Below are 27,875 nucleotides of genomic sequence, written 5' to 3'. Positions count from 1 at the left end.
TAACCATTTCAGTGCTGGGTGAGGACTCGATCACCGTACAGCAAAGGGACGGTCAGCCCTCAACTTATACACCCAACCAGTGCACTCTTAGCTGGACCCCAGGCCCCTGCCTCTGAGATGTGAGTGCTATTGGGGGGTGACATTCCTGAGACCCAGTTACGTTCCCCTGGTGCTGGTTTTAGGGTACTGAGAGTTCATCAAATCTACCCCCCAGAGGGACACTGACACTCAGCTAGTCTGATCTGCAGAGGGCTGTCTGGTGATTCCTGGATCCAGCCCATATCTTGTAGCTGAGCTAGTGCATCTGTTAACTAGGACTGGACTTCAAGGGGTAGAGCACGTACCATGCCCCCAGGTAAGTTTGCTCCAGTGGTTAATTCCTCTCCCTGTCAAATATGTGCCTCTTATTTCTAGGCTGGATTTATCTAATTTCTGCTTCCAGCCCTTGTGTCTTGTTCTGCCTTTGCCTGCTAGATCAAAGAGCCCTCTGCTAGTGGCCTCTTCCTCATGCAGGTACTGGCTGGGGATCAAGTCTCCTCTCAAGGGTTGATACCACTAACAGAGAAGCCCTTTGCGTAAGAGCAGCCGAGCAGAGGTCAGGCTGCCTGGGTCCCAATCCCTGCCGTTGGGACTTGCTGGGTAATATTTTTGAAAGTCCCCTCAGTGCCTCGGTTTCCCCATATCATATTTGTATTACAGGAACACTAACCCCCATTGTGCTAAGCAGGGCAGGGAAGATTTTACAGCCTAAACAGGCAAGGGGCAAGAGGGGGAAAGTGAGGCACTGGCCTGTTCCCCCACCTGGGAATGCCCCACTCCATGCCCTTACTCACTGGCCCATGCTGCCGCTGCAGCTGGAGAAGGGACAAGGACAGTGCTGGGCCTTAGAGGGGACTGGGGGGGTGGGGGGGGGGCTGAAGGTCTCTGCTCCTGCGTTGGCTGCCTCTGCTGAATGGCTCCCGACTCACCGGGGAGTGAGCGGCGCAGAATCGGGCCCCAGAATCCCCCCTCCCCGGCAGGGTGAGTCTGCAAAGCGCTTTGGGATCCTCCGCTGGCGGGCTCAGAGCCATGTGGCCCGGGTTAGGGGCCGCGGCCGGCCCCGCCCAGCTGCGGGGATGGGCCGGGCCGGGCCGGGCCGGGGCGTGGGGGGGGGGAGCCGCCTTGGCCAGGCAAGAAACTTAACTCGCGTTTTCATTCAAACTCGCTGCCGAGACGGAGCCGAGCCCGGGCGCTGCGCGGAGAGTCCCGGGGGACGCGGTGAGCCGGCCGGGGCGCAGGAGGGACGGGGCCTGGAGATGGGGGGCAGGTCGGAGGGAGGTGATTTGGAATTGGGGGCAGGCTCGGGGGTTGGATGTAGGGGACCGGGTTGACGGGGGAGGTGGATGGTGGTTGTTGGGGGCGATACAGAGGGGGTAGGGACGGGGTGGATGTGGGGGGGCATGGAGGGGGAAGGGTTGGATGTTGGGGGCAGTTGGGCAATGGGGGCAGGGGTGGATGTGGGGGGCATGGAGGGGGAAGGGTTGGATGTTGGGGGCAGTTGGGCAATGGGGGCAGGGGTGGATGTGGGGGGGCATGGAGGGGGAAGGGTTGGATGTTGGGGGAAGTTGGGCAATGGGGGCAGGGGTGGATGTGGGGGGCATGGAGGGGGCAGGGCTGGATGTGGGGGACAGTTGGGGCAATAGGGGGCAGGGATCGATGGGGGGCATGGAGGGGAAAGGGCTGGGGGGGATGAAGGTTTCAAATCCATTTGTATTCTGAGCTCTCGACTCTGTTCGAAGTGACCTTTTCCTAACAGAGCAGGGACCCCCCCCCCATCGCCCTCCCATCCCACTAGAGTTGGGGGGGAGAGTCCTCTCCTTGTCTAACTTTAGGGTCGCTCTGAGGGGTCGGCTTTGGCTGGGGGCCCCCGGACGGAGACACGGTGGGGTGGGGAGGTGGAGTTTCACTGAGATGTCTCTTCTCTGCTTTCCATCAGCATGGGAGGAGGGGGGCAGTGGAGATCTTGGAGGGACACAAGTTACCCCATTTTCCTAGCCTGGGAGCAACGGTGAAATGCTTTGATATGTGCTGGGGGGGGGGCGGAGGTTGGTGTAATTTCCCAGCTGCGCTGAGGATGCTGCTGTCCCAGAAAGGGGGGAGGCAGAGGGAGGGGCACATACGCCAAAGAGACCTGTTTGCTTAGGATCCCTGCGTGCCTTTAACCCCCCCAGCCCCACCCAGGTATCTCCCAGATTACAGTACATAGGACTGGGTCCAGCAACTTCGCTTCCAGCTCCAGGGCTGGAGCCGATGGCTGGCTGGGGGCGGGGGGACCACCTCCCTGTGGGATATATTCCCCATCCAGGTGCATTGTGGGGCAGTTCTCCTCCCAGATTTGGCTGGTAGCAGAGATGGGATTCCCAAGGAGCCGCCCCATTGATCTGTGCACCAAGGCGATTCCCGTATCCCAGCAACATGGCACCCGTGGGTGTGGGTCACTTGTCCTCTGTCCCACTGCAGTGATGAGGCCCCTGTTATAAGGACACAGCTTCCCCATGGCACATTTGGGGGCTATTCCTGAGGGCTCATCCAGCCCATGGGCTGTGCCCCACAGGGCCCCTCTCTCCTGCGTTGGGGGAGGGACGAGTTCTGTCTTAGACTGGGGAAATTTCTGCTCAGTGGCCCATTCATCCCTCCTGCAGCCTGCATGGAGACAAAGCTTTCCCCACTCCCCTTGAACCCTCTGGCTCCTGTCACACCTGGACCCTATGGGGTCTGAAATCCAGACTGCACACTGGCCGGCTGGAGCCGGCCTCCAGCCCCATCCCAGCTCCCTTCACAAGCTGTGGGGCAGCAGGGCTCTGCCCCGATGGGAGCCCTGGGTCTGCATAGCACTTTCCCAGGGGTGGCACCTTCCATCTAGCTCCAGGGTCTCAGCCGCATCTTCAGGCTACAGGAGGAGCCTGCTCACCAGGGAAGCAGAGGCCTGTCTCCGCTAAGAGCCCTGAGCCCCTAGCCCTGATCCTTGGGGCCAGCAGGAGAGAGGGGATCACAGCACCTGTCCCTCCAAGAGAAATCCTGCCCCACATAACATGGAGCTCCCCCTCCCCCCCAGAAAGATCTGCGGTGACAGCTGCTTTTCAGGCATCAAATCAAATCCAATAAAATGACCCTGTCAGTCGCTACCCCCCCCCCATGAGAAACCTTGCTGGAAGAGATTGGCATATTGCATTTTCCCAGGAGCAATGACAGGGAGTGGGGTCTAGTGGTTAGAGCAGGGGGCTGGGAGTCAGGAGTCCCACCGGTTAGCTCAGAGGTGAGAATCTGGACTTCCCACCTCCTGAGGGGAACAGGGTCTAGTAGTTAGATCAAGGGAGCCCAGGAGTCAGGACTGCCAGGTCCTTTCCCTGGCTCTGGTATTGATTTGTGGGGTTACCTTAAGCAAGACCCTTCCCCTCTCTGTCTCTCAGATTCCCCCTCCATGATGGTGAGACCCACCTGCCAGGACAGCGGATGAGGCCTGGGGATCGCCAGGCACAGGAGGGGGGTCGGACACCCTGTTCTCTCCCCCGGCCTCTGACGAGTCTCTGCCTTGCAGCCCCACCCCTCCAGCCATGACAGCCCCCAAGGCCCCAGCCAGCTGCCACCAGCTGCGGGAGTTTGACAGTGTCAAGGAGTCCATTGCCGACCTCATCGACCAGCTGCAGGACATAGACCCGAGCCGCCTCTCCTTCTCGCCCTTCCTGGACCTGGACACCCAGATCTCCCTGGCGCCTGTCTCCGACAGCCCCGAGTCCTCCGTCGAGGAGCTGCACTCCACCTCTGAGGAGGAGGCCTCCCTCAGCCTGGCTACAAGCGACTCTCCAGGCCCAGAGGCTGAGCCGGTGGAAGGGACACATAGCCAGGGGGCTGGGCCTCTCCTGGGGGAGGACCCCCGGCCTTCCACAGTGCAGGGGGACCCCAGGCTTCCCATGGCAATGGACCCCAAAGACCTCATCCTTCCATGGGGCTGCGACCCACGGGAGGCTGGCTGGGCGGGGCCTGGAGACAGTGTGGCGATGGCAGTGCCCAAGGAGACCTGCTTCCTGGACAGGGTGGGGGCAGAGCCCCCCATGGTGCAGCACACGGAGCATCTGCCCGCTGGCAGAGAGCCAAGCAGGGCGCAGCCCCACAGCGAGGGGCCGGCACGCCCCACGGCCGGTCGGCCTCTCCCCAGGGAGGAGCAGCCGTTCCTCGGCTCAGGTGTGGAGCCGGTTTCCTGTGGCCCCGAGGAGCCCACCCCTCGCCCGCCGGGGCAGTGCTGTGGCTGCTGCACCAGCTCCCACCTGAAGGCCGTGTCCTCGGTCTTTGTCTCGCTGCTCCTGGCGCCCTGGGTCCTCTACGGACTCTATTACCTCCTGCCCTTCGAGCCGCCGCTTTGCCCGGATCTGGCCAGCCGCGCGGCCTTCGCCCTGCGCTGCCTGCTCATCGCCGTGGTGCCCAGCATGCTTGGTAAGGCCAGGGGTCGTCGGGTTTCAGGGCCCGGGCAGGGGTCAGGAGGGAATCTCCTCTCCTCCTGGCAAGGTTCTGGGGGACCCAAGCTGTCACCCTGCCTGCCCACCCCCCAACCCATCGTGGCTCTGTCCCTGGTGCAGTTTACCCCAGTGCTCATCGGGATGGTGGTGTTTTGCATCCCCCCTTGCATCGGTGAACAGTGCGACTGCACGAGGGGGCAGGGTGATGAGGGGCTGGTCCGGATGCTGGTTTGGCTACCAGGGCTCTAGTCCTGACTTTCGGAGGGAGAGTTATTGAGCAGTGAAAGCAGGGGCCGGGGGCTGCTATTCCTGGCTCTGCCACGCCCTTCCCCGTGCCTCAGTTTACCGTGCTGTAAAATGGGGATAATGATACTGTCGGGGGAGGAGGGTGGCAACTGGCATTTCTCAGACCTGGGTCATTGCAACATCTGCTTAGGAACCCGGATGAAGAGAGCAGAATTCTGGCTTTCCTTCTGGCCCATCTGCCTTTCTTGAGACCCTCACACAAGGGTCTCAGGATCTTTCTATTGACTCCTGTGTCTTGGCCTTAGCCCCCTTGGGCACATGGGTATTTGTGAGGGGCTCCCCTCTCCGGAGACCTTCCTCCGTTCATTTTGGATTCCTCACTTGGGCTCTTGTGAAAGAGTCTGGAGTCCCAAGAGCAGCAGACTTTCCATGCTCTGCAACACAAGATACCAAGACATTCACTCTGCCCTGTTGGTGACAGAAAAGCCACTTCCTACTGGGCCTGGTGCCATATGGGATGGCGTCACCAGCTAAGCTGCTCCCCGGACCCCCAGCAAGTGCGGGTGCATCTGCCCATTGCAGGCACACCAGGCTGGATGGCTGATCGGGCTGCCCTCAGCTGGGGTTCCCCTCTACCTTCCCTCCCTGCTCTGGCCATGGTGCTGAATGCAGTAGAGGGAAGATGTGGTCCCCACCCCAGTTAATTTCTTTGTGTGCCGATTGCTTTCCATGGGGTGCCATGTGGTTGGGGCTTGCCAGCCCCCGTCACCAATTCATCCTCGTTACCCAGCAGTGGGGTCTCTGCAATGTGCATTGACTTGGCAATGGAAATCTCCCTATAAGTGGGCCCAGGAGTGGACAACTCCCAGAACAGCCACCAATCATGACCCATCACCCTCTGATGTCCTGGGGAGATCCCACTCCTCATTCCAAACCGGGACTGTGGCACCAGCCCTGTTATAATCTGTCCCGGGTTTTGCACTGAGCCCAGCGCTTGCTGGGGCAGGACTATGGCTGCTCAGGGCCTGATCCAAAGGCCATTGGAGTGTTTCATAGGATCATAGAATATCGGGATTGGATGGGACCTCGGGAGGTCATCTAGTCCAACCCCCTGCTCAACGCAGGACCAACCCCAACTAAATCATCCCAGTCAGGGCTTTGTCAAGCCGGGCCGTAAAAACCTGTAAGGATGGAGATTCCACCCCCTCCCTAGGTTCCACTGGATCCGTTTGGCTCAGGCTTCTAGTGAGTGCTGCGAGGTCGCCCTTGCAGGGTAGACATGGCCCCTGGAGCCTACTGTCCTATAGCTCACTGTGGAGTCTCAGCCCCTCTGTGGCAGGAGCACAATACTCCCACCCCCACCATGGGTCGGAGCAGTGTGTGTGGGGCTGCAGATGCCTGCAGAGACCTCGCTTATGGGCCGTGGAGAAGACCTGCCAGATCCCCAGTCCCCTCCCTGATGGCTGAGAACAGCTGGTTATTCCACGAGCAGGGGGAGTGGCAGAGCTGGAGTCTACAGGGAAAAAGAAGTCGCCCCAATGCACGGTCACTGCTTTGATTTCCAGTTAAGCCCCCCAAGGGCTTCTAGTGCTGGCAGAGACCTTTCCACCACCAGCCAAGCCAGGAATGTCCTCTGGGCCTGACTCCCATCTCCAGCCACCCGAGCTCCGTCTCCCACGCCCAGCTGCTCCCTGGCCTGGGCACTTCTGCCACTTGTACACGTCTCCCGCTGTCTTGGTGCTGTCAGCACAGGGGATGAACGTTGCCGGGCCCCAGCCCCTGTCCATCTCCCGTGGAAGGCACGCGGGGAGACAGTTTAATTACAGAGAACATTCCTCTTTGTTATCTCTGTAAACAGCAAGCGGGACAGGGAGCAAACACGGGCCTGTTGGCCTGGAATTGGATTTTGGAAGGATCCCTGAGCCCAGCATTCCTGCCTTAATGAGAGAGGAGTGGGAGCTGCTGCAGCAGCTGCCTAGCCAGCCCCTGAGCTTAGGGAGAGTCTGATCAGACGCTAAACCAAAGGCACCTATCTAGGGACTTAGATGGGCCTTGGATGTCTAGTCTGGAGGCGTGCAGTGGGCTGAATGCACTGGGCTTTGCATGACCAGCTGGCTTATCCTCTCCTTTCACTGGGTGCTGGGTGGGGTGGAGGCCTGGACTCACTGCTCATGCGAATTTGCTGTGCACCTCCTGAGCATCCAGTCCCTGAGACAGTCCCTTATAATGATTGATTATTTGTAGCATGGTCATGTCTGGAAGCCCCCCTGGCACGGCACGGGACCCGTGATCTGCACAAACACGGCCCTGCCCCATGATCTAGGTTCCAGACCCCGCCCCAAAAAAGCTGCCCTCGTAGGAAATTTGCCCTCTCTGTGTTCCATGCACTAATAACTCTCATCTGCATCTGGTAGGAGGCTGTGTGGGGAGGGATCAAAAGGGACCCCCCCCCCGACCTTCCCCACCTAGTGACCCAGTTCTGAGCCTCTGCTGGCACTTGCCAGATCAGGGCAGTCAGCTCCTCCTGCCCTTGAATGTTTGATCATGGCTTTTGATTCCTGTCTGCCAGGGAATTAATTCAGGGGAGAAAATCTCACTGTGACCAGGAGGCTTTCTGATGAGGGGCAGCGGGGGTATCAGCTGGGGAGGAGGAAGGGTAGCAGGTCTGACCTTTTGAGTGACATTGATTGCTGCAGCCTGTACAGGGAAGTCCTGGTTGCCCTCTGAGACTTACAAACCGAGGCTTCCCCTTCTTGCATGGTGGGTAAGGTTTAGCCCGAGTGACATGCAGATTGCCGGCCTCTCGGCTCAGCAGGAGACAGGTAGCAGGACACACAGGATGGAGTGCAGCCACACATTCAAGGCTTTAAGTGTAGGATCAGGTGCATGTCTCATACTTCTCCTGGGGCCCACTGTGTCCTGCCTTGTGCCTCACCAGCCAATGGACTCAGCCCTCTGTGAGGTATCTCCGTCCACTGGTACAGTAGCGCCTAGGGCTTTGCATTGAGATTGATGCTTATTATCACCATGGTACAGATGGGGAAACTGAGGCATGCAGCTGCTGAATGACTCACCTGAGGTTACACACAGTGGCAGAACCACAGATAGAACACAAAAGTCCTGGCTGCCATCTATCTAGGGTATTTATGGCTCCTATTGTCGTCGTGCCTGAGCATCTCACAATCTTCATCCTCCTTAACTCCCTGTGAGGCAGGGCAGGGCTGGGGCTCTGCGGTGCAGAGAGGCTAAGACCTGCCCAAGGCCATGTAAGAAGTCTAGCAGAGCAGGGAATTGAATCTGGGTCACTTGAGTGCCACCCTAATCTCTGCAGTGGTCTTCCCTAAATGCCCAGTACTCTGAGCCTTATAAACTCTTGGTCTGGTACAGCTCCGAGCACGTGGTGGTCACTGAACGGCTACTGATAAAATAGGGAGTTGTATCCAGGGACTGGGTGAGCCACATTTACCCCCGGGCTCTGCCAAGCCCACAAGCTCTTTTGTCTGGGGACAGGGAACATGGGGGGTGGCGCTGTATTTGCTGGTGCTGTTGGCCAAGAGTGGCTCTGTCTCAGCAAGAGCACGGCAGGGCCTGGAATTGGCGCTCAGAAGCATGAAGGAGCCTGAGTTTGGCTGTGGTGTCTGATGCAAACCTCTCCCCTCATCCCGCTCTGCCCCTAGGTGTTATGTTCGGGGCTCTCGCCAAGCTCTGCTCGGTGGCCATTGACCCGCTGGACACGCGCTCCCCGCCTGTCCTGCTCCACCGGTTGTACGTCACCAGCTCCATGGAGCAGTTTGTCATCTTCGGCCTCAACATGGTGGTGCTGGCCACGTTCCTGGCCCAGGAGCACCTGCGCCTCATCCCCATCCTGGCCGGGCTCTTCTCCATTGGCAGGTGAGACGCAGGGACCAGGGATGGCCAGTGGGCAGCATGGACAATGCACCCAGTTAATCCCCTCCCCCCCACACCCCTTCCTGCACCCCACAGAGATTCAGTTAAATGCTTCTTGTCCGGCCCCTCCTTAGCAGAGACACAACTCGGGGGCTTGACGCGCCACTCTTGCCCATCGTCGCTCCACTGAAGCCAGTTCACACCAGCTGAGGATCTGGCTCTTCAGTGGGAACTGAAGCACTGAGCTGTTTTGGGTGTAGTTCCCCTCGCGTCCCCTCTAACTGCATCTCCCCACTGAGCTGGTGGCCCCTCCCGGCCTGTTGCTTGCCTCAGGACCGTCGCGAGGGATTCCCGGCCCATTGCTCGGGCTGCGCTGCCTTCCAGAAACCTCCTTCCCCCATTGGCATGGCTGCGTGCCGGCCCGGAGCAGCATCCACAGAGTGGTCAGGCTGCAGAAGTCAGTAGGCGCTACCGTGATGTAACAGACAGGAGAGCTTCTCAGAGCCTCTTGTTTATTTCCAGCCATGTTCTGAGCCGGATCTCTTTGGCAGGTGTTTAACCCTGATTGCATCTCCTTGACTGGCTGATTTCTTAAACTGGGGAGGCCTGGGGGAGCTTTCAACAAGAGTCTGCAGCCTGGGCAAGGAATGACTTGGTGTCAAATGAACGGCCGAGGGAGGCTATGATGGGTACTGGATAGAGATGATCTCAGCCACTTGGACCTTTAACCTCCCAAGTAACTGCATGATCCTCGTGTTCTCCCCCACCCTGGTCTCCACTCCTGTTCTCCATGAATTGCGTAAGCTCCCCGGGGCAGGGAGTCCATCCTTATTACGCACCACTGCTGGGCACTACATGTGCTAGTCACCTGGCAAGCTGCCCTCAGCCCTCTGGTGCGCCGGGGATGGGTAGCGAACTCTCTGTCCTTTGTGCTGCAGATGCTGTTACTGGATCAGCCTCCACGTCGGCAGCGCTTACCGTGGCTTTGGCTTCGGCCTCGCTTTCTTCCCGGCCCTGGCGATGACTGGCTACAACCTGTTCTGTCTGTACGACCTGGGCTTCGCCTTCCTCTTCGCGCCCTCTCCAGCGGGTGGGGACGGCGGTGGGGCCACGCCTGCCCCCACGTGGGAGCCGGCGACCCAAAGCACTTGAAGGAGGAGATGGCCCAGGACAGGGAGAGTCGTGAGCTCCAGCAGCCTCCAACTCAGGACCCTGGAGGGACGTCCTGTTACCTCTCAGCCAGCCAGCCAGCCGGTCACAACAGTCAGTGCACAAGGCAGCATAAAGCTGCCATGCTACCCTGTTTGCATCCCTGCTTTGGCCCCTCCCCAGCTGTGTCCCCCCCCCGTCCCCCACAGCTGGGCAGGACTGAGTGATGGAAGAGCCCCACAGCTGAAGGCAACTTCTTAGCAACCTCCACCCTACGGTCACTAAGACAGCACAGAGCAGCAGGGCCAAGCACTGTGCTACCAAACAGCACAGTGTGGGAAGGGCTTTTCCCATCTGAACGCCTGCAGCATGCAAAACAGCACCAGCTCCTAGGAGATACTGTAACAGATAGCGATTCTTGCCCAGGGAGATCCCCTTCAAGCCTGGTCTCTCCCTCCCTCCCATGCTGTGTTCCAGGGGCGCAGCTGTCTCTGCAGCATGGCCAAGGTTAATCTGAGCCCAGAGAAGAGGGGCTTTAGCCTCTCCCTTTGATGTGGCCTGGTCCTACCTCCCTCTGGCATGCTGCTGCAGCCAGGGCAGAGAGATGAGCAACTGCATCCTAAGGACATGCTAATCCTGGCAGATTGGCAAGGCCAGACCTGGGTCAAAAGCCTGGCTTGGTTGCCCTTGAAAATTAGCCAGAACTCCCAGGAGAAGGCTCTGAAATTCTCAGCTACAGCTCTGTTGTTTTTATTGCTATTTCCTCCACGGGGCCGGGGCACCCCACAAACATGGGTCTGGCAGCTGTAGCAGTGCCCAGAGTTGTCCTTTCCTTTCTCTGCCACCCAACCCCCACACGTACCGGCAAGTTACATAACACCGACTGCAGGCACGAGCCAGGTACTCAGTTCTGTGAGTGGCTGGGGGGGATTAAGCCCTTCTCTGTGCATTTATGATCCCAAATACTCTTGATCAAAGTGACTTTCTGATTTAAGAGGGGCAGCGGTGGCTTGCTGGAAGAGAGGATTTCATCCCATTCAGTGACGAGCTGGAGCAGAGCAGTAGCCAGTGGACTTGATCCAGCATTGCCCTGCTCCGCACGGGGGGGTGGCCCCTGCTCCCAGAGCAGCAGAGTGACGATTGGTACAGAGGAATGGGAAATTGGGCTGGCTGCAGGAGGAGCGTGGATGCTGTCTGGTGAGCTGTGTGGGATGCAGGGGGCAGGAGCAAGCCTCTGTGGCTGGTAAAGGGAGGGAAGGGAAGCTGGAAGGGAGCTGGTTGTTTGTAGTGTGACAGGAGATGGCTGTTAGTGCTGTTAGGTGGGGACATGGAGTGGTATTGTGTCAATATGCAGTGCTGGGCCCAGGACCTTACAGAGACAAGACTGGTGGGGACATATCTTTTATAGTCCCTCATCCCCAGAAGTAAGGCCAATAAAAGATCTCACCTCGCCTCTCGGTCTGATCACCACAAAGGATTCTAACTCCACCACTGCCCGAGGCAGAAAAACACCCACCCAGGCTCTAGGCTTCCTCCCTTTGCCGCCCCCCTGCTCCCTGCCAAGGAGTATTGCCAGGACAGAGTACTCCCTTCCCTGGCTGAGCAGAGGTAACTCCCCACTTCCGCTCTGTCCACAGGTGACAGCACCTGAACGGTGAATTCTGAGAAGGGAAACTTGAGTCTAAGCTGCCCCCAAGGCCAAGCCCCTCAGTTCTGTTCATGGAACAGAAACCTGCCTCCCTCCTCCACTTGTACAACCATTGTGCAGGCCTGGGCCCAGCTCCACAGCTGCTAGAACTCCCTTGAAATCCAAGCGGAGGGTCTGGCTGGCTCCTTCCGGCACAAAAAGGCCCTTACATGTAGCGAGAGCGGCCACCACTCTGCTCAGCTGGGTCCTTGTAGAAACTCCCTGGGCAAAAACCTCTGAACAAAATAAAATATTGTTTCTACCTCTTCAGGCCCTGCTGTTCTGTTACTGAAAGGGGGATCGGTGCAACTGAGGGATTTCAGCAGCACACAGCCATGGCGGGAGCTGGTTGCAGGAGGGCAGGCCCAGAGCCTCACAGAAGAGCCTGTGGCACCAAGCTGCGATTGCTTTCAATGGGCATTAGGTTCCTAAAGGCCTCTGATGCTCTGGGCTGAAGAGATCAAGGCTTGGTCCTTTGTTACCTAGCAAGACCCCCGGGGCTCTGTGGGCCAAGCCGTACAGCTAGCAGCTTAACATTTCCCCCCCCTCCCACCTGCAAAGCTGCATCTGCTCACAGCTAAACAGGCATTTGAGGTGTCAAACGCCCTCCTCCAGCAAGAAGAGGGACAGGAAAATCCTCTCTCGACTCATCAGTTTTCACTCTCCCTCCCTCCTTTCGGGGCGGGGAAGGCGATACCCTGAACACCTGCTGGGCTGCTGTCGCAATGCTGCAGCCCTGGGCCAACCCTTTGGCCAGTGCAGTAGGCCCCAGGAGCCACGCTGGCTGAGCTCCAGCCAGGGACAGGCGCAGAGGAGCACAGAGCCCCCCCACCTGACTCTCCAGCCCCTGAGGCTCAGGGATGCGGGGGCAGGGTAGTGGTAGCCAATGCAGGGGTCATGGCAGCCCCTAGGGTTGGTTCTGCTACTCCAGTCCAACCTGCATGCACCAAGAGAGGAGGCGCCAGCTCTGACTGACAATAGGAGATTTATTTCACAGGGAGGGGGGTGGTCTCAGGTTCTAAGTCTGGAAGCAGCATGGCCTGCAGGCAGTGTCTGGGCTACGTGGCCAGCACTGCCCTCCACTGGTGGCCCAGGAGCCTGCAGCTGCCCTGGCTCATTTAAGCACCCAGCCCCTCTCGTGTTAGCACTGGTCCCAGTCTCACTTCCCCCTGCCAAGCCAGTGGCTGTGGGCAGAGCGCAGAGCCCCTTCCGCTGCCTCCAGGAGGCGGCGAGGGACATCCCATGGCAGGTGATGCAGAGGATGCCCACGAGGAGAGGGCCCCCGCCCAGCAGGATCACCAGGATGAGGAGGACGACGTGCTGCCCCTCTGCAGGCTTGCTGGGAAAGAGGAAGGGGTACGCTGGCGGGGAGCAGGAGTGTGAGAACTCATGGAAGGTGCAGAAGGGGGGGCAGGCGGTGCAGTTGTTGGCGGTGTCCCCCTGGCACGTGTAGCAGGACGGGTGGCAGGTGGCACAGACCTGGACAGGGTGTGGGCTCCCATTCAGGCGGGAAGACCTCCTGGATCGGTTGTAAGAGTGGGGAGGGCAGTAGGACAGGCAGAGGTGCTGGAACGCATAGAAGGGGCTGCTGCATTCTGCAGGGAGAGGGGCAAGAGTTAGCATGAGCCCCAGGCTGAAATGCAGCCACCTCTGCTGCATTCTGCAGGGTGGATGGGCAACAGCCAGCAGAGCCAGCTGCACAGCTGTGGGGCACGAAGGGGCTTACAGCCCATCTTACTGAGGTGCCCAGGCATGGCCAGTGCCCACACGCAGCAGAGGGGAGCCTAGGCCCAGATCCACAAAGCTATTTCAGTGGCTGTTAGGAGCCTAGATACCTTGGAGGATCTGGGCCTTGGTGTTTAAGGTCTCCTCCAAGGAAGCCCTGCAGGTGTGGAATGCCACTTACTGCTCTCTGCAGGACAAAGGGTTAAGTTGACCCTGCCTGGATTCAAACCTGTGACTCCCAGGAATCTAGGTGGTTTCTAGTTCCAACCTGCTGCACAGAGCACTGGTATCCCCTCAGGCTTAAGGAGGGACAGGCATGCTGATAAGAAGCAGAGCGTTTCTGCCTGCGGGACTGAAAGGCTGAGACTGGTTCAGCCCCAGGCCCGCCCGGTTTGCTGAGCTCAGGCTGAATGGCTTAGCAGCCCCTCTGGCCAAGCCAACCACGCCCCACTGTAATGCCTGATTGAAGGACGGGGAAGGACACCAGCAGGCTTCCCCAACTCATTCCTGGGGCCAGCAGGAGATGCCAGTATGGCCAGGGCCTGGCGCACAGCACCGCTGCAAGGAGGGGGGGGGTCTGTCACTCAGTGACCCCCTATCCTGCTGAGGAGGGCCACTGACTGGCTACTCAGGAGACCCAGCCAGAAGAGTCTAAAGGGAACATGGAAGCATCCTCAGGCTGCTGCACAGACGTACCTCCCCCGCAGCTCACCAGGCAAACGGTCTCCTCTGAGGTGAGCCGAGGTGGCCGGCTGTGCTGGCAGAGCCCTGCCTGCTCTGGGGGTGGGTGGGGGTCAGGCCACGTGGCTGTGGATAACTCTTGACTTTGCCTGAGGATTACAACAGAGCCCCATTGGGGCCCTGTGCTAGTGAGTCTATTGGTGCCAGGGGGGTAACGAAGAACAAGGACGACTCACCCTCGCATGTTCCCTTGGAGTCCCGCCTAACGCACTCGCTCACAACGGAGGCTGCTACCTGCCTGGCCATCATGTCCTCGTCCGTTCCGTAGAGCTGCAGGACGAAGCTGGTGAGGAACCCTGGGGGGCAGGGAGTTCAAGAGAGGAGGGGCTTCAGACTCGATGCTGGGGAGCCCATGATCCCAAATGCCACGAGTTCCCTACAAGACACCTGCACAGGTGCTTCATGGAGCTCTGGGCCCAAAGGGTTAACCCCAGGTGCTATGGATGAGCACTGGGACACCGGGTGTTGGACAGGTTAGTGAATGAACGCCATGGCCATTCACAGCCGGAGCCCACTCCACCCCATCCCAGTGCTAAAGGCCGTGATACATGAGAGGGGCCCCTAGCAAGGGAGCTTTAAAGGATCCCAAGAGGTGCAACCTCACTAGCTCCAAAATCCCTATCAGAAGAGGGAATTTAGTCCAGGCCCTGTGTACAATGAGGGGTGCAGGAGGATGGGATAAAGAGAACAGCAAAGGAGGGGTGCACAGGGGAGGAAATGTAACAGGGCTCAGGGGCACCACCTGGGTCCTGGTGCATAGGGATTAACTCTGGCTCAGCTTCCCCTTGCACAAGCATTCAGGGGAAGAGTTGTGAACAGCCATCTGGGAGACACCAGTGTCTTTGGGAACAGTTCACTCCCACTGGGAGATGGCAACGTAAGTAACAACTAACCCAGGAAGAGACCTTGCTGCCTAGAACTCCTTGCTGGCCTACAGGGGATCATCGCTCCAGTTCTTTAGGCACATCCCCACTTGCTGAGCCGTTCAGCAGCCTGTCCTGAACTCTGCTCAGCCTCAGCTAACCAGAGGAAAAGCAGCTGTAGCGATAGCAAATGGGCTCTTGCATATGTCTCGTGCATGGCGGGGATGCTCACCTGTGTTGTAGGCATCTCCCTTGTTCTCTAGGAAGAGCGTCCAGGTGCCTTGTGGGTCCTCGTCCCAGAAGTGCGTGGACATGAAGGACCAATCCCTGTAGCCCTGGTTGCTGGTGTCGTATGGCCTAGCGGGGGCGAGGGAAGGGAAATGCTCAAACCCTTCAGAATTTGGACACTAGAAGATCAGAGGATGCACTTCAGAAACCCAGAGGTGAGCTTCAGACAAGTGTCCAGGTTCTTACAACGGCAGCTTCAAATGTACCAGAGCCAGGAGAACTGGCTGCCTCAACCATTTGCCTTTCTAGCAGGAAGACTTCTCGAAGCAGCCTTCACCTCACAGCCCTGCTGGGGTAACTCTTCTGGGCATACACTGCTCCCCAGCTTGGGTCAGGAAGGAACCTGTGCCCCTGTAATCTAGTGCATTGTGGAGGCTGGTGGCTTCCCCTCAAGAAGTCAGCACTGGCCACTGTTGGAGACCGGATACCACACCAGACAATCCATGGATCCATTCCAGTGCAGCAGTTCTGATGTCCCCAGTGCAATGGATCCATATAGAGAAATGACCTACCTCTCATCTAGCTAGGACCCCCCTGCCCCCTGCACACTTACCTTTAGCAATATGGGAAGGGCAGGGAGGCTGTAAGCCTGACACCTGTTTGTGACTCTCTGGAGGGTCGTGACCCGCAAGTTGAGAACTCCTATCCTAGTGCCACAACTCGTTTTAGAGCAATCATATTCCCTAAGACTTGAGTTTTAAATCTCTATTATCCATGAAATTCCCATTTGATCATTGCAGGCTGTACCTTCTCCCATGGAAGTGTGAGCTAAACACTTCCTACTGGTACCTTACCTGATGGCCACCAGGGTGGACTTGGTTCCCATTGGGCTGGTCAGAGAGATGGCCAGATCCCCTCTCCTGCTGTAGCTTAGAGAGATGCGGACCTGGACATGCTCCAGGGAGCGGATATACCTGGTCCTCCCGATGCAGGTGGAGACTTTTTTGCTGACTGTGAGTTTTGAGCCTATCTCCCTGCCAGGAGACAAGAAGAGGAGGTGAAGGCGTCTGCCCCTCTCCCTCAGCTTGGGGCCCAGAAACCCAATGAGATCAGGTACAGGAGAGCCTGCTACTAAAGCCTCTTGCTTCAGCACACATTTTTTAATGAAACCACAAAGGAACAGCATCAGGTCTGGTGCATCCAGCAAACCAGAGCTAAAGCAGAGCAGAGCTTTGGGGTGTAAGTTCATAGGGTCCAAGCAGAGGATGGGGATCATGCTTTGCAGGCAGGGTTATTCTTTTTCTGGGGGGAGGGCCCCCAGTGACCCAGATCTTGCCTCCATGAATATGAGGGACAGGCAGTCACTAATCTTTGCTGCCACCCCCTTTAACATCCACAAAGAACTGCAACAGCAGGACCTCCTGAAGTGCTGTGGTGTTTGTATGTATCCAACCCATACTTGAAAATCTGATCCCCATCCCAAGGTCTCATTTCCCTGAGAAAGTGTCTACGGGAAGCTCCTGCTTTGTGCACAGAAAGGCTTTTCTGCCAGGATTCCCCACGCAACACAAGGGGTCAGATTCCAACAGGATTTCTTCTCTTACAGGGGTGCATAGACAACCTTGACTGAACACTTCCTCTGGGGCCTGGTTGTAGTCCACTTCTTGGCCAGGTCCACCAGGTCACCAGCATCCAGGAGTCCATAGCCGTAATGGTGGCTCACTGAAAAACAGAGACACCCAGCCCAGGGAAGTATCAGTGAGCCTCAACAACGGACTGCTAAAACGTGACTCATGGTAGCTTATTGCTTCCAGATTTGCTGTAGAAAAATCAGCTCTTATATACCCAAAGAACCAGCATTTTCTTTCACAGCAAGCATGGAAGGTGCACTTGGTCTAGATGCTGCAGCATTAGTAGAGACCATCAACAGCCAACAAAGACTGTTAAGGGCTGCAAGCCTCTTGTTCTTTTAAATACCATGGCGGATGTAACTAGGATCCCTGGGTCCAGGTAGCAATCTGCACTGAGTAAAGATTTAACGAGCAGCCTCACCTTTGCGTCCAACTCCGTTCAGGGCCCAGTCTTCTGCCTGCAGATGGGCTGGTTTGGAGGCTCTCACCACGAGATGCTGCATGTCGCGCCAGGTCAGTGCTGGGCTAGAGACAAGGAGGACTTTGGGAAAGAGGTCTCCTGTATCAAAAGGTTCAGGTGACTCTGGGGTTGGTGAGAGGGCAGGTGGCTTCTGCTCATCCACACAGCAGATAGAGCATGGGCAAGCTTTCTCCAGGCAGTCCCAGCTTGGTCTCCAGTGCTTTGGAGAGGCTGTGTTACAGGGTTAATAGATGAGCATCTTTGGCTCATTCCATCCTTGGCTTCTCTGCCAATTAGGGCAGACAGTGGGGTGGACACCCAGCCACTTGGACTGGATGGAGACCCACCAATTGGGTTTCCTGCAGGAAGCTGAACAGCTGGGAGGGGGCGCTAGCTTTGGTTTCCCGAACTGTATCCCTGGAGAGGAGACTGCGCGACCCAGGTCATGAGCGATTTTGACTCCACATGACTAGATACCGTGTTTGCTTTTGTCGGAGCGATGGGGAGATATTTTGACCATAATCCCTACAGACATTCTAAGTGACTCTGGAAAGAGGCCCTAGCAGATTCCCTGGGGGTAGTGGCTGCGTTGCCAAGGCAGGAACAGCCTTAGCGGGTAGGAGTGCAGCGTGAACGCACGTTCTACCTACTTGGCCTCCAGAGCGAGCGCGATCATCCCTGCAGCCAGGGGGGCAGAGGCGGAGGTGCCCGTGTGCTTGTCGGTGCAGCGATGCCGCAGATCAGTAGTCACCTGGGGAGAGAGGGTAGGTAAGGAAGCCGTGGGATTGGCTTCTCAGAGAGATGCCAAGATACGTTCTGGACTGAATCCTCTGCTGGGTTTGAGCTGGCCTGTGCGGGTAAAGGAGTGAAATGAAGGGCAGAACTCTCGAGCCATCAGTTGGCTCCCCAGTCGGCCAGAAGGGGTCACCACTGAGCCGCCTCTTGGCTGGGGCCCTGCTGCGGTGGGCCCTCGAGTGCAGCCTTAACCTAGGGGAGAGAGGAATGGGCGGGGGGGACTCACGATCTGCTTCTCGCTCTTGGTGCCGCTGCTGTAGGTGGTGGTGAGGGTGGAGGCGCAGGCCTCGCTGTACCAGGGCACCCGGCCGCTCTCCGTCGCGCTGCCCACCGACAGGGTGTAGATGCTGTTGGTGTACCCGTCGCAGTTACAGTTGTCGGAGTGGATGCCGCCGTTGCCAGAGGCCCAGACGAAGAGAGAACCCAGGCCGCCGCGCCCCTGTGGGGAGGGGAGCAAGCTGGGACTAGTGTTACACTGCGTGGGGCAGGGGGAGGTGTCGGGACAGAGTCCCGTGCTGTTGCAGTGGCGTTAATATGCTGCTAATGTGACACAGGGCTCCTCCCGGCTCTCTGGTCGGTTCGCAGTGCGGACCCTCAGACACTGATATTCCAGGGTCCTGGGTACAGCTGACCTAGTTTCCATGGAAACAATACGCTGTAGTTAAGCTGACCAATCCCCACCTGCCGCAGCATGCGTACAGGGTGCTATTTCAGAGGGAGATGGGAATAAACAGGAAGGGTGGGGCTAGTTCCATGTAAAATTATACCCAACAATTGTTCGTAGTGGATCAAACCAAGGCTCTAGCTAGCCAAGCCTTTCGCAGCAGGCTGGCTCGGACAGTTCAGTGGAGGGCAAAAAAACACCCAGCACCCAGGGCTGTGTCGTGCAGGGGGGAGCAGAATTCCTCCCTGAACTGGCCCCAGGTGCCTGGCCCAGAGCTGGCCTGCTGGGGGGCTAGCCTATGTTATCCCTCCCCTTCAGAAGCCACAAACCCCCTTGACGACCAGAGGCCAAGGCTCTTTTCAGAGGTAACAAGCTGGCAGAGGAGCCATGCCCAGAGCCGGTGCTTACACTTGCTGTCCCCTTGTAGAAAGCTTCCAGGGCCAGCATTCCAGGCCCCTCCACAGTTTTACCATCATCCTCCGGGCCCCAGCTAGCGCTGTAGACGTGGATGTGCTGGGGGCGGAAACTCAAGGATTGAGCCTCCACGAGGTCCGTGATGGGACCGTCGAGCATCCTCACACCTGTGGGGCCAGGGAAGAGAGGGCAGCTAGGTCAGAGGTCTCTGTGAGCCAGCACTGCCCTCGATGGGCCAGTGAGCCCTCTCCCACTCCAGGTCAAGCAGGCGTCTCCAGTTGCTGACATGAGCATGCAAGCCTCCACGGTAGCCTCATACCTAGGGCCCTACTATATTCACAGCCACGAAAAACGCATCACGGACTATGAAATCTGGTCCCCACCCCGTGAAATCTGGTCTTTTGGGTGCTTTTACCCCATACTATACAGATTTCACAGGGGAGACCAGCATTTCTCAAATTAGGGGGCCTGACACAAAAGAGTTGCAGGGGGTTCACAAGGTTATTTTAGGGGGGGTTGCTGTGTTGCCACCCTTGCTTCTGTGCTGCTGCCTTCAAAGCTGGGCTCCTGGCCAGCAGCCGCCGCTCTCCAGCTGCCCAGCTCCGAAGGCAGCACCGCCACCAGCAGCAGCGCAGAAGGAAGGGTAGCAGAACCGCAACCCCCCCCACAATAACCTTGTCGACCCCCCCCCCCCCCAACTCCTTTTTGGGTCAGGACCCCTACAATCACAACACTGTGAAATTTCAGATTTAATTAGCCGAAATCATGAAATGTACAATTTTTAAAATCCTATGACTGATATTGACCAAAATGGCCTGTGAATTTGGTAGGGCCCGAATCATAAATTAGCCAACAGCTCTTCTAATCCATTTGCAGCAGCTAGGCAAGAGCTCCCTCTAGTATCACGCAAGGCTCCAGCTTCAGCCAGGTCAGCCTAACCTTGAGCACTTTGTATATGTTCAGCACAACGCCCAGGCATTCACCAGTCAATCTCCGTAGCCACAGAGCGTGGTGAGGCAGGGATGAGGTTTTTGCTGTTCTACAGATGGACACACAGAGGTTAAGGGACCAGATGTACAGAGGTGCTGAGCATCTGCAATTCCCATTGGCTTCAAATGGATTTGTAGTTACTTGCTCCTGCTGCAAAATAAAAACCCAATCCGTCGGGTCCTCACGGACTGTCCAAAACCATGCAGTACGTAATCGGCAGAGCTGGGTTAGAGCTCGGGAGCTCCTGCCCTCATGCCCTGTGCTGAATCCACTAGACCGTGCTGCCTCTTTGGATAGTCGCAGCCAGTTTTAACCAAGAGTTTGGTTTGAGATGCCTGCAGAACTGCCCTTATGCTGTACAGCCTAGTCCCTGTTCTGGGGCCAAGCACTCCCTCAGAGGTGTGGGCAAGCTCGGGCCTTCCCTTCCCATGAGATCTGGGAGGTATCACTCCAGGAAAGCAGGTCGCTTACCTCCAATTTTTGCATTGTAGGCGACGCCGACTCCACAGAGTCTGTTGTTGGCTGTAGCTGCCACCTCTCCTGCACAGCGTGTCCCGTGCCTGAGGGACAGAGGCAGGAAGCAAGTCACCACAGCCATATCTGCCAGCCAAACAGCCAGATTCCCCCATATACTCTGCCTTGCCACGATGGACAGCGCATGCTGTTCCTCTCCCTGGAATATTCCATTAGGATGGTCCCTCCTTAAATCACCTTGGGGGTCGCTTTCCATTTGGGCACAACTCAGTCAGTGCAAGTTGTGGTAAGTGGTGCAATAAGTGCTGGCAGGTGGGATGAGAGAGAGAACAACTGAAAATACCCAGCCTGCCTGATGGCCCAGATAGCATTACATTTGGTCACCGTAAGAGAAGGAGGGGCCAGATGCAAGGTTAGGATCCTCCTGTTTGAGTCAGCTGGGAATTCAAGGTACTGGACACTCTGGGGTACATTGCACCCTGCACACATGCACTGGTGAGCCTGCCAGATCAAGAGCGCTTGGTAACATTCACTACAGCTGAGACGCAGCTTAGTGTCATTGCTTAGGTAGGGGAAATCCTGAGGCAAATCCCTCTGACTCCAATCCAAGTGCCCGAATGTCCCCCCACAGGAACATGCATGCTTTGTAACCCCAGTCCTTCATTGTACAGGGACAGAATTAGCTTCCACCTTCACCTCAATGCATTGTAATAGTGAATCTCATGATGCACCAGGAGGACGACCCAGGAGATTAGCTCTACTACCAGAGAGACAAAATCCCCAAGGCAGGGGATTTAGATCTGGACACCCCAAGCAGCAGCACCCCCGTTTGCTGCAGAAACTCACCGATTCTCATCCCAGACATTGTAACGAGGCTGTGGGTCGGGATCATTACTGTTGAAGTCATAACTCGCAAGGGGATCCTAAAGCAAGAGGAAACACGAAGGTGAGAAGACCCTGCTTTAGAAAGCATATCTTTGTTACAATGACATTATACTTTCTCTTTAACCCCTGAAACAAAGCCAACAACCAGGTAAATCAGCATCTATGTAGCACTCCACATTGTGAGTGTTCTTCACAAGTGTTACCATGTGCTCCTATGGGGTATTGATAATATCCCAGGGGTTAATCCAGGGAAATCCTATGGCCTGTGTTACACAGGAGGGCAAACTAGATGATCAGAGTGGTTGCTTCTGGCCTAATAATTTAACAATAGGAAAACAGAGATTACCTAAAGCAATTCAGTAGCAGAGCCAGAATTAGAACAGGACTTCCTGGCTCCTAGCCCTATGCTCAGTCCACTGGGTTACTGTCTCAATTATATTCAAACACAGCAACCACTTGTCTCTTACAGTCCAGCCATCAAGAAAGAAGAGTTTATCTACACACACAAAGAGCACTGGGATTAATTTTAAAGTTATTTAATAAACAGGATTTAATTATACCAGCGCAACTTTGTAGACCACTCTTCTGGTTTAAACCCAGTTACATCAGTTTAACTTAGATGCAAATTAAACTAATAGAAAATAGGTTTAAATCAATATAGGGTCCTACACACAACTTTCACTGGTTTGACAAGGTCTACTTATCACACCTTTGGTTAAACTGGTGCTACTCTGCATTTTGACCAGAGCATTAGGAAACCTAACGCTTTACAAAGCATTTATCCCCATTTTAAATGGGGAAATGGAGGCACAAGGAGCTAAAAAGTCACTTGCTAAAATAACCCAGCAGGTCTGTGGCAAAGCCAGGAATAGAAGCCAAGTCTCCTGAATCCCATCCCAGTGCTTTGTCCATTAGCCAAGTGCTTCTCAAGGGGTACATGTACCCTGGGGGTACACAGAGGTCTTCCAGAGGGGTACATCAACTCATCTAGATATTTGCCTAGTTTTACAATAGGCTACAGAAAAAGCACTAGCAAAGTCAGTACAAACTAAAATTTCATACAGACAATGACTTGGTTATGCTGCTCTATGTACTATACGCTGAAGTGAAACTTGGGGGTACGCAAGACAAATCAGACTCCTGAAAGGGGGACAGTCATCTGGAAAGGTTGAGAGCCGTTGCATGCTGTCACTCTGGGAGGATATGGCTGGGAGGGAGGAGTCAACCCAACTTCTGCGCTATTTAGAGGACTTATGAGATGCACTATAAGTGATCACTTAAGGAGATTTCTCCATTTGTTTTCTAAACGTGCTCGGATGCAGCTTCCTCTAATTACATCTTGTCATGTTTCTTTGGTCTTTGATATTTCTTTTATAGAAGCCATTTCAAACGTCTGAAGTTTCCCTAAGCCTCTTGATCCAGCCGTCCAGAGGCTGGGCTCCCCAGGGCTGAGCCCCACCACACCAGGACAAAGGTTCTTTCACAGCTTCTCCTCTTCCTTGCAGGGAATATGCTGCAAAGAAGCAACTGGTTGTAGCTGATCGATCCCAAACGACTCAGCTGTGGAGGTCACAACCTTGGGACACCTGGATAGTTTCAGATTGATCTTACGTAGTTAGCAGACAGATCGGGGTGGTCTCTCTCCAGTCCGTCATCCAGGATGGAGAGCACCACGCCCAAGCCGGAGTACCCCTTGCTCCAAGCCGTGAGGATATTCAGGTCTGGGTGGACGTCGTTGTTCTGAAACGAAAGCCAGACCAGGTTTGAGCACAAAGATCCATTCTGGCCTGTGATCTATGAATCTCCTTTACGAACCATAGAATCGTAGGACTGGAAGGGACCTTGAGAGGTCTTCTAGTCCAGTCTCCTGCACTCAAGGCAGGACTAAGTATTATCTAGACTATCCCTGACAGGTAACTGGTCTAACCTGCTCTTGAAAACCTCCAATGACAGAGATTGTTCTGATTTATTACCAGTATTATTCCTACTTTACAGCTAAGGAAAATGAGGCATGCAATGGTGACTTCCTCAAGCAAGTCAGAACTGAAGAATAAAAGCCAGGAGTCCTGGCGCCCAGTTGGCTGCTCTAAATGCTAGAACGCATGGACCACTAAACCACGAGGATACAGTAGCAGAGTTAGAGGAGGATCAGACAGGAGGAGGTAACAGAATATAAACTCTTACCATGTACCACTGTTTATGGAACCAAGGATCTGTTGGCACGACAGCAATGGTTCTTTTCGTACGCCTCTTCAGCGTTTGCTGCTCGAACCAGTGGACCTAGATGGAGAGGAGTCACCCTTCTTAATGCCAGGGAAAGCGGCAAGTTCCTCTTTGCCAGTCTACTCCCAGTGACAGATGTCACCTCCCATTGTACATTTTCCATACCATTTACACCTCTGTGCTCTACTGGCTTGGTGGAGTGGCCATTTTAACCAGACACCTGGAGATTTGCCATAGCCACCGAAGTAGATCTCATTCCCTGAAGCTTTCGTCTGTGGTTGTAAAGCACTAACAGAAAAGACCCTTTATCAATTCCTAACCAAATCAGTTCCAAAGTCTGTTAGACATTTTAACTGACAGGGCATCAAATGAACGAGGAGATCTTTGGCATATGCATTCAAGGTTTGCCTCTAGCAGACTATGTCTAGGAAAAACAACATTGGCAGTCACTCATGATAAGATAAAAGGTCCTTATGCTTTGGATCTGATCACAAGCTGGGACTCAAGAAGACAGCCCCTCCAAACAAACAAACCGTGGATAGTAACATACTATTAGTTCTTCTGCCATCCTCTGAAGAACTGGTCACTGTCAGGGACGGGCTATCAAAGTAGGCGGGACCCTGCATTCAAGGCTACACATGCTGGTTTGATAGCACAGCAACTCCATTCAATCGGTGCCTGATCTGCAGTATTTATAGACATAACCATGGAAGCTGATGCCTTGGCCGATCCCTTTCCACCTTAGCTCTGACAGGAGGAAAGAGGCCATGCTATGTTTCAACCAGAAGTTAGGTGCTCCATGCAGGAGTAACTCGGTGATATTCTCTGCCCTGTGCTATGCAGGAGGCCAAACTAGATGCTCACAATGGTCCTGTCTAGCCTTAAAATTCACAAACGCATTTTCTAGCAAGCTGAAGTTCTTTTGAGCTTCTACCAGAAATTACACTCTATTCACCTTGGGCTCTCTTTTCAGATGCACATGCCAGCCCCAGTGTCTGTTCAGGGATTCCTGCACCATGCCTCGGTGTTTGAAATGGTAATAGTGTTCCCCTTCAATTATCTGCAGAAAGAAGAGTTATGTATAAGGCTAGGACACAGGTGACAACCAGAAGCCACCAGAAATATTAACCATGTATGTCTAATAAAATGCAGCATCTGGCATTCTGAGTATACAAGCTAGATCTCTGCCCCCTTATAAGCACTTTCCCTGGCCATATTCTAATATATTAAAAACAGGAGAGAGTTGTGTGGGGTGGATTTATTTTTTTTAACTGGCCCGTTGCATTAGGAATTTCCCTTCTGCGTTTGCCTTTGTCATTTTAGAATTCCCTTCAGAGTAATGGAGAGTTAACGTTTCTGATCAGCCTGCCAACTGCTGGCTAACTGGGGTGGGTCTCTCCATGTTTCCATTTTACTCAGTCATGGGGTACTAGATAAAACCACAGTACGTGGCAGTTTGAATGGAATTTTGTTTTCCCCAAAGGACAGGCATCCACTGAAGATCCCCAGCCCTGAACACACCAAGCGTAGAGAGCTAGTTCCACAATCAGTTAGCAAAAGACGTCTTTTAAAGCAAAAGACAGGGGAAAAACATGACAAAGATCTGCACAGCCTTTTAAATATTCTATGAGGCCATTTGGATGCTACAGCAGAAAGCTAGGGAAGGACACAGAGGTGGAGCTGATAAAGAGGAAATCCTTGTAATATCCAATTGCAAACACAGATCCTCTGCTTAAGAGATAAAAACATTCTGTGGCAAGTTTCGGCTCAGGTTATTCATGTGGCCGAGTTACCCTGAAAACAGGCCTATACAATGGTAAAGACAAGTAGTTGTTACTTAGCAAAGCACCACTCGGATAAAGGTTGGTTCGGCAATTGAAATGTTACCTTGTAGGAAACATACTGCCAAGGAAACAACGGAGGGTGGAAAAGGAGCAAACAGATGTTCAAAACACCCAGACTCATGCTGAATGGAAGGTGGGGAGTGGTTGCTGAGACTTCTGAAATAGTGCAATGTTGAGCACCCAGAATAAAGGACAAGTAGGAATCCTAGAGTAAATTCAGAGAGTGACTGGGAGAGGAATCAAAGAAAAAGGACTAAGAAGATAATGGATTTTGGAACGAGGTCTGAATGAGGGGACATTGAATTAGTGGGACACCTGGCTGCATGAAGCACCAGCATTCCTCCTGCCAGGATTTTATGAAGAGGGCAAGCCATTGTATGATCAAAGAAAGCACCACGGAAGATGGGTAGGTCAATATCTGAAAAATCAAGGTGGAAAGTCAGTTGGGGGCTTGTTTTTGGTATAACAGAAGATCAGATTAAAAGCTGGGGAGAAGACGTCATTTGTAACCAAACAGCTGCTCCAGCGGAGTTCTTGAGGCCTAAAACTGGTTGTATAGGCAGAGAAGGTGAATTTGATCTCTTATTGATTTACGGGGATACATGGCAGGATGATGGCTGCCAGCCTTTTAGAACTAAAAGGAGATAAAGCTCTCTTTCAGATAAGAGTGTCAACTGGCGGGCTGGCTGTGTGTTAGGTAAGGTACTGTAAGCTAGCGAGGCAGCATGATCTAGTGAATAGAGCACCAGCCTGGGACTCCGGACACCTGGGTTCTATTCCCAGCTCGGCCATTAACCTGGTGCATAACTTTGGGCAAGTCACTTCCTCTGCCTCCCTCTCACCCTTTATCAGTCTGGTCTATTTAGACTGTAAGCTTTTCAGGACAGTAGCTGTCTTTTACAAAACGTTTGTACAGAACCTAGCAGAAACAGGGCCCCAAATCTCAACTGGGGCCTCTAGGTTCTAAAACACTCTAAATAAATATAAATAAAAAGGTGCAGAGAATGCATCCAGAGAGACTAGGGAATGCTGAACAGAGTTATGGGCTGCAGCGTTTGGAAAAGCAAGCATTCCCTTCTAGTATTACCATTACATTATTAAAAATTTCATAGAAATGTTTTAATTAATCTGGGATTTTTTGGTAAAAGCGTCTTTTTTTACCAAAACTTAATTATGGGCCAACTAGAATGAAAGAGACCCTGCTCTGCACTAAACTTTTTTCCCCTTAAATTGCCAGATAACAGGCTGAACACCAGTGGTATTCTATACAACCTTGCTGTATAATAGGTCCTCTCTTTAAAGATTCATTTGCATCTGTTGTCAATGCCATATGCATCGTGTATGCTTTTAGCTTAAGCTGCCGCATGAGGAGGACTTGGTAATGATGCTAGAGTGTCATCATCTAAAAATAGAAATAGAGCCTGATAAAAGCATCTCAGATACAGATATGACAGAGAAGAGGGAGAGTGAGGGGAGGAAAATAGATAAACAAGAGGCAATGTTTGCAGGAGAAAAAGATTGCAACATCAAATGGCACCTATGCAGGGCTGGCTGGAAGCCGCCTACTTAGTCCTAGGTGCAGTGTAACTTCTGAAGAGTCATCTGTAATGGCAGGCCATGTGAGGGCAGAAGTGTGAACTTCTGCAGCAGGTCAGCCTTTCATCAGCTCCCCCTGCAGACAGTCAGGTGGAGGAGTGACCTGGCCCCCTGGCTCTCAACAGGAGCTTTTCCATCTGGGGAACAAATGTTGGGGTGTTGTTAGAGGGAGGAGGGTATGCTTTGCTGCCCCCAGCCCCCCTCTCATAAACACATCTCTTCCCACCCCCCCATTTCTTGGAAAGGGGGTTTGGAACAGGAAATGGACTGAATTCCTGGGGAAGGACTGGAAGAGCTTGGGAGCAGCCCCTCTTGGGGAGCGGGTGGTCTGGGGGGAAGGATCAGGGTGTGGGGCAGCAGGGAGAAAGTTCCACCAGCCGCTCCAGGACCAGGTTGCTGGGGCAGCATTCGCAGACTGCCCCTCTTCCGCCTCCCTGCCCCACTCCCCTATTTACCCCTCCCCCCGCGGCCTGCCCCTCACCTGCCCCAGGCAGAGCAGCCCGTGCTTGCGGGCCAGGCGCTCGGCCTCCCGGGCCCCCGCGGGCACCCTCACGGCCCAGCTGCTCAGGTAGATGCGGAGCCCGCCCAAGCAGCAGGAGGCGCCGGCCAGCAGCAGCAACAAGAGCCGGAGCCAGGCAGCCGCCGCCGACATGGCTCCGCCCAGAGCGCGGACCGGGTCTCCCCTGCCCGGGGGGGGAACGCGGGGCCACCCCCGCCAAGGGGCCCTTAAATACCCGCCCTGCCCGGGATCTGCGGCCTAGCGCTACGCCTGGAGCCGGGGCCTCGATTTTGCCTCTCTCCCGGGCCGGGGAAGGGTTGCTCGGGCTTCCCCACCCCACGTGTTCACACCCCGGCCCGGCCGGGGTCGCCATAGCAACC

The 27,875-nt window shown here is 55.0% G+C and overlaps 2 protein-coding genes across 5 annotated transcripts; one reads left to right on the top strand and one right to left on the bottom strand.

The window, feature by feature from the left end:
- Positions 1-221: 221 nt before the first annotated feature.
- LOC140903249 (uncharacterized) lies at positions 222-11,720 on the top strand. Of its 4 annotated transcripts, none has more exons than XM_073324224.1 (4): positions 222-355; positions 3,450-4,470; positions 8,417-8,630; positions 9,566-11,720. In XM_073324224.1, the coding sequence occupies exons 2-4, from the start codon at positions 3,594-3,596 to the stop codon at positions 9,777-9,779; spliced, it is 1,305 nt and encodes a 434-aa protein (XP_073180325.1). In that variant the 5' UTR covers positions 222-355; positions 3,450-3,593; the 3' UTR covers positions 9,780-11,720. The 4 variants fall into 4 exon arrangements, with proteins under 4 accessions (XP_073180325.1, XP_073180324.1, XP_073180327.1 ...); XM_073324223.1 differs by lacking the exon at positions 222-355 and adding an exon at positions 1,203-1,257; XM_073324225.1 differs by lacking the exon at positions 222-355 and adding an exon at positions 1,220-1,257 and having other exon boundaries at positions 3,578-4,470.
- A 725-nt stretch (positions 11,721-12,445) lies between these two features.
- On the bottom strand, positions 12,446-27,648 carry PCSK4 (proprotein convertase subtilisin/kexin type 4). The gene is made up of 15 exons (XM_073323728.1): positions 27,478-27,648; positions 24,512-24,616; positions 23,518-23,613; positions 22,945-23,073; positions 21,295-21,371; positions 20,446-20,534; positions 18,979-19,151; positions 18,133-18,345; positions 17,762-17,862; positions 17,073-17,176; positions 16,625-16,742; positions 15,875-16,054; positions 15,025-15,149; positions 14,106-14,225; positions 12,446-13,058 (listed from the first exon to the last, which is right to left on the bottom strand). Exons 1-15 carry the CDS (start codon positions 27,646-27,648, stop codon positions 12,475-12,477), a joined length of 2,385 nt encoding a protein of 794 aa, XP_073179829.1. The 3' UTR covers positions 12,446-12,474.
- Positions 27,649-27,875: the final 227 nt, after the last annotated feature.

This window comes from Lepidochelys kempii, chromosome 25 (assembly GCF_965140265.1).
Source record: "Lepidochelys kempii isolate rLepKem1 chromosome 25, rLepKem1.hap2, whole genome shotgun sequence".
NCBI classification, from domain to species: domain Eukaryota; kingdom Metazoa; phylum Chordata; order Testudines; family Cheloniidae; genus Lepidochelys; species Lepidochelys kempii.
The sequence above is the reverse complement of the archived record's forward strand: the minus strand, read 5'-3'. Positions and strand labels throughout refer to the sequence as shown.

Coding starts and splice junctions, on each gene's coding strand:
- PCSK4 (XM_073323728.1), bottom strand. CDS start 27,648: ATGTCGGCGGCGGCTGCCTGGCTCCGGCTCTTGTTGCTGCTGCTGGCC. Junction 16,743..17,072: donor GAACGGAGTTGGACGCAAAG/GTGAGGCTGCTC, acceptor TCTGTTTTTCAG/TGAGCCACCATTACGGCTAT. Junction 15,150..15,874: donor TCCACCCTGGTGGCCATCAG/GTAAGGTACCAG, acceptor CGCCCCCGCTAG/GCCATACGACACCAGCAACC.
- LOC140903249 (XM_073324224.1), top strand. CDS start 3,594: ATGACAGCCCCCAAGGCCCCAGCCAGCTGCCACCAGCTGCGGGAGTTT. Junction 4,471..8,416: donor CGTGGTGCCCAGCATGCTTG/GTAAGGCCAGGG, acceptor CTCTGCCCCTAG/GTGTTATGTTCGGGGCTCTC. Junction 8,631..9,565: donor GGGCTCTTCTCCATTGGCAG/GTGAGACGCAGG, acceptor TTTGTGCTGCAG/ATGCTGTTACTGGATCAGCC.